The sequence below is a fragment of the Piliocolobus tephrosceles genome, chromosome 21, assembly GCF_002776525.5.
Source record: "Piliocolobus tephrosceles isolate RC106 chromosome 21, ASM277652v3, whole genome shotgun sequence".
NCBI lineage: Eukaryota > Metazoa > Chordata > Mammalia > Primates > Cercopithecidae > Piliocolobus > Piliocolobus tephrosceles.
The window spans coordinates 18389645-18399668 of NC_045454.1; the positions used below are offsets into that span (position 1 = coordinate 18389645).

Consider the following 10024-nt stretch of genomic DNA (forward strand, 5'->3'; position numbering starts at 1 on the left):
TACTTGGGAGGCTGAGTCAGGAGAATTGCTTGAACCTGGAAGGCAGAGGTTGCAGTGAGCTCACACCACTGCACTCCAGCCTGAGCGACAAGAGTGAAACTCCTTGTCAAAAAAAAAAAAAAAAAAATGGAGTTTATATCGATTTCGAAGGCAAGGCAAACAGGATTTTCTAGACACTTGGATGTGGAGCATGAGAAAAAGAGGAATCAAGATCGATCCCAAGGCTTTCAATCTCATTTAACCCCAAGGCAGCCTCATAGAATATTATCATTATTGGGTTACAGATGAAGAAACAGAGATTCAGAGAGGGTTGCCGACTTGCCCATGGTCACACAGGAATTGGCGGAGCTGGGATTTGAACCAGTTTCTGTTTGACACCAGTGTCCAACCTCTGCCCTCTGTGGAGGTTGCCACCTCCCGGCATGTCCACAGCCTCACCCAGCCCGGGACAGGGCATGCCAGGCCCACACAGGGCACCAGTTCAGCCAGTGGCCACAGCACTCCATGACCGTCCAGCTTGTGACCTCACGATCTTGGACTGGCCCGCCACGGGATTCTCTCACTGCTCATCACCTGTGTTGAGTAACTGTGTTTCCCTGCCTGCCTGCGAGCTCCCAGAGGGCATGACTGTAGCCAATTCATCACTGTCCCTGGCATTGCCTGGCCAGAGCCTGGCATGTGGTGGCCTTCATTAAGGCAATCAATATTTATTAAGCATCTATCTTGTGCTGGGCAATGCTGGGACGCAGCTCTGGGCCCCGTCCTTCTGAGGTTGAAGTCCAGTGGGGGAGTCAGAGAGACCTATCTCCAGAACGGCCTAGAATGGGCAGGACTGGAACTGCAGGGGAGCCCAGAGTCCCCGGCCCAGCCCGAGCAGAGGCCTGGGAGGATTTGGCGGAGGTATCAAACTCACGGTCATGATGGGGGAATAGATAGGTCTCAGGTCATCTGGCAGGGCTGGGAGCCGGCAGGCCCCAGGGCAGCCGTCAGCCCTGGGGCCTTTACCTGTGACTCGTGGAGTCCGACCACTTCCTTCACCTGCTCAGAGCCTCCCCTGGCTCCACCCACAGTCCTCACCTTGGCCTGTAAGGCCCCGTAAAAGCCGTCCCCACCACTGCCCTGTCCTCAAGCTTGGTCTCCCTCTCACTTCTCCCTGCTCCAGCCACAGTGGCCTCCTCGTGGATGCTCCAACAGGGCAGGCACGTTTCTTTGTTTTATTTTTCTCTTTTTAAAACTTTTTTATTTAGAAATATTTTTTGAGACAAGGTGTTGCTCTGTTGCCCAGGTTGGGGTGCAGTGGCACAATCATGGCTCACTGCAGCCTCAACCTCCTGGGCTCAAGCCATCCTCCCACCTCAGACTTCTGGGCAGCTGGGACTACAGGCACACACCACCATGCCCAGCTAATTTTCATAGTTTTGGTAGAGACAGGGTTTCGCTGTGTCAACCAGGCTGGTCTCAAACTCCTGGGCTCAAGTGATCCGCCCGCCTCAGCCTCCCAAAGTGCTGGGACTACAGATGTGAGTTACTGTACCCGGCCGGCCAGGCACATTTCTGTCTCAGGGCCTTTGCCCTGGCTATTCCTCTGCCTGGAACGCTCTTTCCCCAGATGTCTGGCCACTTGGCTCCTTCCCCACCTCCTTCAGATCAAATGTTGCCCTCTCAGTGAGATCCCCCTGAACTGCAACCGCTCCCTCACTGTCCCTGCATTTTCTATGCACAAATCGCCATTTAACTAACTCATTTATCGTGGTTTTTGTCCAACTCTGGTTAGGGTGTCAGCTCTGTGAGGGCCGAGATCTCTGTCTTGTTCATGGCCGTCTCTCCAGCTCTGAGAACAGAGCCTGGCACAGGGTAGATGCTGGATAAATTATGATTCAATAAATAAAAGACGGGAAAGAAAGGAAGGAAAGAGGGAAGGAACTGGCAAGTCTGTGGCCTCTCATGGTTCGTCATCTGTCCTAGCTGGGAGGCAAGAGTGTTAACACGTCTCCTCTTCCCGGATAAGACGGTGCCAGGCTGGGAAACTGAGGCATGAAGGGACTCTTGGTAGCAGTCCTGGAGCAGTGAAGCAGGAGCCAGGCTTCAGACCAACTCTCAATGCCACGATCAGAAGATAAAGACCCCGACACCACCTGCTGGTGAGTAGTGTCATGACGGTTGTGGCCACCTTGCTGACGGAAGGCTGGTGATGCCCTTGCCCGGTGGGCAGGACAGGAGGCAGCCCAGGGGTATCCCCGGAAGATGCGCAGAGTCCATGGAGCCACAGCTTAAGCCTCTTGATTCCTGAAGCCCTGCGGGCACCTCGCCTGATCAGAGCTATGCAGGAGGGTGGGGCCCTGCCAGCAGAGACCTGCTCTGTGTCACTCTGTGCCCGCACACCTGCCCGCCCTCCACAGCCAGCCAGGGCTCCCACCTCTCCAGGAGGGAACAGCTGCCCCAGCTCCATAGGGCTGCATGCACCCTACATGGGGCCTCTGGAGGGCAGGGGAGTCAGGGCCCACCCAAGTCCCCAAAAAGGGCTTGGGCAGTTTCTGGTCACAGCAGCCAACGCAGCAAAACGTAGGCATCTGGAGGAGAGCTGCCCCCATCCCTAGAGGTACATCCTCCGGCCAAACAGGGGTCTCACCACCCAGACATCATCTACGATCTTCCCATCCTGTGAGGGACAAAAACAGGGACAGTAGTTAGAGCTGAAAGCCTGAACTCCGGGGCCAGATGGCCTGGGTTCCAATCCCCTCTCTGCCCTCTGGTGGGCTGTACAACCCTGAGCAAGTGGCTAGACCTCTCTGGGCCTCAGTTTTCCTCATCTGAAAAGTGGTGGGGAGAGTGACAGTACCCACATCATAGATGTTGTGGGAGTTAAATGAGATAGTATTTGTAAACGGAGCCCAGCATATGGAAAGGGCTATGTAAGTGTAGGCTATTCTTAGAGCACAAACTCTGAAGTCAGACAGACCTTGCTTTATATTCCAGCACCTCCCTCTCTCTCTCTCTCTCTTGTTTTTTTTTTTTTTTTTTTTTTTTGAGACGGAGTCTCGCTCTGCCGCCCAGGCTGGAGTGCAGTGGCCGGATCTCAGCTCACTGCAAGCTCGGCCTCCTAGGTTTACGCCATTCTCCTGCCTCAGCCTCCCGAATAGCTGGGACTACAGGCGCCCGCCAAATCGCCCGGCTAGTTTTTTGTATTTTTTTAGTAGAGACGGGGTTTCACCGTGTTAGCCAGGATGGTCTCGATCTCCTGACCTCGTGATCCACCCGTCTCGGCCTCCCAAAGTGCTGGGATTACAGGCTTGAACCACCACGCCCGGCCTTCTTTTGTTTTTTTTTTGGAGACAGAGTCTTGTTGTGTCACCCAGGCTGGAGTGCAGTGGCACGATCTTGATTCACTGCAACCTCTGCTTCCCAGGTTCAAGCCATTCTGCCCCAGTATCCCGAGCAGCTGGGATTACAGGCGCGCACCACCACGCCTGGCTAATTTTTGTATTTTTCACTAGAGACAAGGTTTCACCATGTTGGCCAGGCTGGTCTTGAACTCCTGACCTCAAGTGATCCACCTGCCTCAGCCTCCCAAAGTCCTGGGATTACAGGCGTGAGCCCCCGTGCTGGGCCCACTTATCTAACTTCTTTGAGCCTCAGTTTCCCCGTCTGTGAAAGGGGATGATCACAGTTTCCACCTCACAGACTACGTGGGGGTTGAAGGACTTATTATATATAAAATGCTTAGAATAGTGCAGAACTTGGTAAATTTTGTAGGCATTTCCCACTGTGAGGCAGGGGAAGATAAAGATGGCAGGGTGGGACACAGGTGGGGGGAAATAATAAGATGGGTATGTGGTAGGGGTGGCTGAAGGTTAGGTGGACCCAAATAATAATGGCTCACCTTTCTTTATTTTTGCCATTGTAGTTTTTTTAAAATGATAATATTTATGATTTATTGAGCACCTACTGCATACCAGGCACTGCCTAGATGCTCTGTATTTAGTAGCACTTTTTTTTTTTTGAGACGGAGTCTCGCTGTGTCGCCCAGGCTAGAGTGCAGTGGCCGGATCTCAGCTCACTGCAAGCTTCGCCTCCCGGGTTCACACCATTCTCCTGCCTCGGCCTCCTGAGTAGCTGGGACTACAGGCGCCTGCCACCTCGCCCAGCTAGATTTTTGTATTTTTTAGTAGAGAGGGGGTTTCACTGTGTTAGCCAAGATGGTCTCGATCTCCTGACCTCGTGATCCGCCCGTCTCGGCCTCCCAAAGTGCTGGGATTACAGGCTTGAGCCACTGCGCCCAGCCTTTAGTAGCACTTTATGTTATTATTTATTTATTTATTTATTTATTTATTTATTTTTGAGACAGAGTCTCACTCTGTCGCCCAGGCTAGAGTGGTGAAACCTCGTCTCTACTAAAAATATGAAAAATTAGCCAGGTGTGGTGGTGGGTGCCTGTGATACCAGCTACTCGGGAGGCTGAGGTAGGAGAATTTCCTGAACCTGGGAGGTGAAGGTTGCAGTGAGCAGAGATCGCGCCACTACACTCCAGACTGGGCGACAGAGCGAGACTCCATCTCAAAAAAAAAAAAAAGTTAGATGAGTGGCTCAAAGTCATTCAGCTGGTAAGTAGCAGGAGCAGGTTTCTAGTTCTACAGTCCACATTTGTTTGTTTTTTTGTTTTGAGTTAGGGTCTCACTCTGTTGCCCAGGCTGGAGTACAGACGCGAGATCATAGCTCACTGCAAACTCTAACTCCTAGGCTCAAGTGATCCTCTGCCTCAGCCTCCCAAGTAGTTGGGACTACAGACTTCTGCCACCACACTTGGCTAATTTTTGTTTTTGTTTTTGTTTTTTTTCCAAGACAGAGTCTCATTCTGTCTCCCAGGCTGGAGTGCAGTGGCGCCATCTCAGCTCACCGCAACCTCCGCCTCCCGGATTTAAGTGATTCTCCTTCCTCAGCCTCCCATGTAGGTGGGATTACAGGCACCTGCCACCATGGGGAGCTAATTTTTGTATTTTTAGTAGAGACAGGTTTTCACCATGTTGGTCAGGCTGGTCTCTAACTCCTGACCTCAAGTGATCCATCTGCCTCGGCCTCCCAAAGTGCTGGGATTTCAGGTGTGAACCAGCACACCTGGCCTAATTTTTGTATTTTTTGTAGAGACTAGGTCTCACCATGTTACCCAGGCTGGTATTGAACTCCTGGACTCAAGCAATCCTCGTGCCTTAGCCCCACCAACTTGCAGGTGTTGCAGGCATGAGCCACTGTGCCCGGCCGAGTCCATGTTTTTAACAACTCATTTGCCCGGCGGGGCTTGGCTGTGCAGTCAGATGACTAGGACCTGCCCCTCACTGACCTGGTCGTCCGACACCTGCTGGATGTGGATGTGGGTCCCGTTGAGGATGTGCAGCCGGGTGTACCCGTACTCCTTCACACGCACGGCACTCCAGGGCCTCGGGAAGACAGCAAAGGGCGTCAGCCGCTCCTCACAGCCCTGGGAAGGGAGAACTGGTCAGACCCAGGGCAGGTGGAGGACCCGCAGGGAAGCAGAAATGACCTGCCAGCCCAGGACCCTGCTGCCCGCAAGAAAGACAGTTAAGACTTGGCCATAGAGACCAGGCCTGGTGGCTCACGCCTATAATCCCAGCAGACCAAGAATGACAGATCAATTGAGGTTGGGAGTCAGAGACCTGCCTGGCCAACATGGTGAAACCCTGTCTCTACTAAAAATATAAAAATTAGCCCGGTGTGGTGGCGGACGACTATAGTCCCACCTACTTGGGAGGCTGAGGCAGGACAATTGTTTGAACCTGGGAGGCGGAGGTTGCAGTGAGCCAAGATCATGCCACTGCACTCCAGCCTGGGCAACAGAGTGAGACTGTCTCAAACAAAAACAAAAACAAAAAGACTTGGCCACAATAATGCTTCGCAATTGAACATTTTGTCCCGGGCAGGCTTCCCTTGCTCCAAGTCTCTGACTTCTAGAAAAGTACATGGCTGTGTAAGACTCTGCCCACTACAACATTACAGTGAAAGCTCTGAACCGGAAGCCATCCCAACGCCCATCAGGGAGTCAGTTAAATACATTATAGCATAGTCATCGCAAAGCAGGGAAGCGGGGTGAGACAGGAAGATGGCCAAGATGTGTGTGAAGGGGAAAAAGCAATTCGAAGAACAGAGGAATCACTGGATCTGAAGCCTGGCTGCACAGTAGACCCTCCAAGAAAGCTTTTTAAAACCCCAACGCCTGGGGAAACAGAATGCTCGTGCTTGCCGCAGAAAAGCCAGGCTTGAGGAGCAGAGAGGATGCCAGAGCGAGGAAAGTCACCATTTTGCACCCAGCATTGTAATACCAGGTTGAAGTAAGGATGAGGAATGGATGATAAAACTAGCAGGGAAAGTTTGAGGCATAACAGGACGTTTGCATAGTCTCAAAGTATCTCTCCAGGAGATGCTTGTTAATTACATAGGAAAAAAGAGAGTCACTTTATGGTGGAGAGGGCTGGCAGACACCTCCCTAACCGAGTGATCAAAGTGAGTATCATCAGTAATGAGACCCATCCATACCACACTGTCAGCTGAGAAATCAGAGGCTCAAAGAGGTTAGAAAGACATCGTGCAGCTGGGTGCGGTGGCTCATGCCTGTAATCCCAGCACTTTGGGAGGCCGAGGCGGGCAGATCATGAGGTCAGGAGTTCGAGACCAGCCTGGCCTACATGGTGAAACCCTATCTCTACTAAAAATACAATAATTAGCCGAGTGTGGTGGCGCAGGCCTGTAGTCTCAGCTACTCAGGAGGCTGAGGCAGGAGAATCACTTGAACCCGGGAGACGGAGGTTGCAGTGAACCAAGATCTTGCCACTGAACTCCATCCTGGGTGACAGAGCGAGACTCCGTCTGAAAAAAAAAAAAAAAGAAAGAAAAGAAAGAAAGGAATGAAAGAGACAAGACACCTAAATACAGCACATGATGTCAGATCGTGGGCTGGTAGCGGGGGGAGAAATCTTTGCTTTGATTTAAAAGACACCAAGGGGACTACTGGCTAAACTTGAATAAGGTCTGTAGAGTAGATAATAGTATATTATCAATGTTAACTTCTTGAATTTGATAACTATACTGTGATGATTTTTAAGAGGTTTTTTGTTGTTGTTGTTGTTGTTTTTTAGGAAATACAGAGGAAGTGGTAAAGGGGAATCATGTCTACAACCTGCTCTTGATTAGACCTGAAAATAAGACTAAAATGGAAAGAGAAAGACATTAAAACAAATATGTTTAGCTAAGCACAGTGGCTGACACCTGGAATCCCAGCACGTTGGGAGGCCAAGGCAGGAGGACTGCTTGAGGCCAGGGGTTCAAGACAAGCCTGGGCAACATAGCAAGACCCTGTCTCTACAAAAAGTAAAAATTAAGTTAAAAAAATATTAGCCGGGCATGTGTATAGTTCCAGCTACTCAAGAGGCTGAGTCAGGAGAATGGTTTGAGCCCAGGAGGTGGAGGCTGCAGTGAGCTATGATAGAGCCACTGCACTCCAGCCTGGGTGACAGAGCTGGATCCCATCTCTATTTTTTTCTTTAAAAATGTGGTTAAGCCAGGCACGGTGGCTCACGCTCGTAATCCCAGCACTTTGGGAGGCCGAGGAGGCAGATCACCTGAGGTCGGGAGTTTGAGACCAGCCTGACCAATGTGGAGAAACCCCGTCTCTACTAAAAATACAAAATTAGCCAGGTGTGGTGGCGCATGCCTGTAATCCCAGCTACTCGGGAGGCTGAGGCAGGAGTATTGCTTGAACCCAGGAGGCAGAGGTTGCAGTAAGCAGAGATCATGCTAATTGCACTCCAGCCTAGGCAACAAGAGTGAAACTCCATCTTAAAAAAAAAAAAAAGTGGTTAAATGTTCATATTTGGGAAATCTTGGTGAAGTGGATATGGAAAGTCCTTGTATTGTTAGTGCAACTTTTCTATTGGTCTGAAATAACTTCAATTTTTAAAAAATTTTTTTATTTTTGAGACAGAGTTTTGCTCTTGTCGCCCAGGCTGGAGTGCAATGGCGTGATTTTGGCTCACTGCAACCTCTGCCTTCTGGGTTCAAGTGATCCTCCTGCTTCAGCCTCCTGAGTAGCTGGGATTACAGGTGCCCGCCACCACGCCCGGCTAATTTTTTGTTTTTAGTAGAGACGGGGTTTCACCATGTTGGGCAGGCTGGTCTCAAACTCCTGACCTCAGGTGATATGCCCACCTCAGCTTCCCAAAGTGTTGGGATTACAGGCGTGAGCCACCGCGCCCAGCCTCAAATTTTTTAATTAAAGAAAAAAACCAATTTGTGCTGATAAAATCAGAATAGCAGTCACCCATGGGCAGAGCCTGGCTGCCAAGGGCCGTGAGAAGCCATCTGGTGCTGACAGCATTCTATTTCGTGCTCCACGTGGCAGCTACTCTGGGAGATCAATGCCAGGGATTCTGGTATTTTGTCCAGGGTCAGGTCCAAGCATTGGAGTTTTAAAAGCTCCCCAGGTAATTCTGATGTGGACCAAGTTTGAGAACCACTGGGGCATGACTCACAATCTAAGTGGTTTTTGTTTTTGTTTTTTAAAGTAAGCAATACAGTAATATGTCTCTATCTAAACAATTACTCATTTGTATATGCAGAGAACATTATAAAATGCCTCAAGAGAGTCAACAGCTGAGAGTGGGGCAATGTGCGGTGAGAGTGGCTGCTGTTCACCTCCTGTCGTCTGTAATCGTTTGAATTTTTATTACAAGTGATTCTTACTTATATATATATATATACATATATATAAAAAATAATAATTGGTTTCGTCATTGGTCTCAAACTCCTAGACTCAAGCCATCCACCCATCTCAGCCTCCCAAAGTGCTAGGATTACATGCATGAGCCACCGCACCCTGCCTCATGTTGCTCTTAATCATTTATTAGCAGTAGCTTTGGAAGGCCAAGCGGGGGAATTACTTAAGCCCAGGAATTCGAGATCAGCCTGGGCAACATAGTGAGACTGTCTCCATTAAAAACATTTTTGTTTTTGAGATGGGGTCTCGCTCTGTCCCCAGGCTAGAGTGCAGTAGCACAATCTCAGCTCACTGCAGCTTCGACTTCTCGGGCTCAAATGATCCTCCCACTTTGGCCTCCCAAGTAGCTGGGACTACAGGTGTGCACCGCCATGCATGGCTAAATTTTGTATTTTTTTTTGTAGAGACGGGGTTTCACCATGTTGCCCAGACTGGCCTCGAACTCCTGACCTCAAGCAACCTGCCCGCCTCGGCCTTGCAAAGTGTTGGGATTACAGGTGTGAGCCACTGTGTGTGGCCAAAATTTTTTTAATTAAATTTAAAAATTAAAAAACTCAGCCTCGCTCCATGGAGAAGGGGTAGATTCCAAGGCTGAGCAGAAAAAACACATGATGATCCTGGAATGTTTTGAAGTGCCAGAGAATAAGGAGGGGACGAGTGGAAAGGAGACAGGAGCCCACTGATGGCCGGAGCCGGCACAACTTAAACATCCAGATAAATAACAGTCGTGTTGGATAATAACCTGCAGAGTAAAATAAATTACCCATGAGTTCACACAGACATAAATAAACAACTAACCAACTGAACAAATGTGGCAGAAGACACAAGTCAGCCTTGCAGGAGGATCTCAATTAATAAATCTTGGAAGAGTGAGGGCGACAGAAAATCCCCATTAGAACAGCACAGTAAGCCTGGCCGCAGTGGCTCTCACCTATAATCCCAGCACTTTGGGAGGCCAAGGTGGGCTGATCACCTGAGGTCAGGAGTTCGAGATCAGCCTCGCCAACATGGTGAAACCTCATCTCTACTAAAAATACAAAATTTAACCGGGCATGGGGGTGGGCACTTATAATCCCAAGTACTCGAGAGGCTGAGGCAGGGCAATGGCTTGATCCCGGGATGTGGAGGTTGCAGTGAGCCAAGATCGTGCCACTGCACTCCAACCTGGGCAACAAGAGTGAAACTCCATCTCAAAAAAGGAAGGAAGGAAGGAAGGAAGGAAGGAAGGAAGGAAGGAAGGAA

General features: G+C 50.0%; 1 protein-coding gene across 2 annotated transcripts in view; it reads right to left on the minus strand.

Moving 5' to 3' along the window:
* Window positions 1–1204: 1204 nt before the first annotated feature.
* ACP7 (acid phosphatase 7, tartrate resistant (putative)) overlaps window positions 1205–10024 on the minus strand; it is a 27188-nt gene continuing 18368 nt past the window's right edge. Inside the window, exons 12-13 of one of the 2 annotated variants that reach the window (XM_023229524.2) lie at window positions 5336–5473; window positions 1205–2659 (exon numbers count right to left, since the gene is read on the minus strand). In XM_023229524.2, coding sequence (XP_023085292.1) covers window positions 2594–2659; window positions 5336–5473 — 204 coding nt within the window. In that variant the 3' untranslated portion in view covers window positions 1205–2593. The remainder of the gene's footprint in view (window positions 2660–5335; window positions 5474–10024) is intronic. The other variant, XM_026447715.2, reaches the window with a different exon arrangement.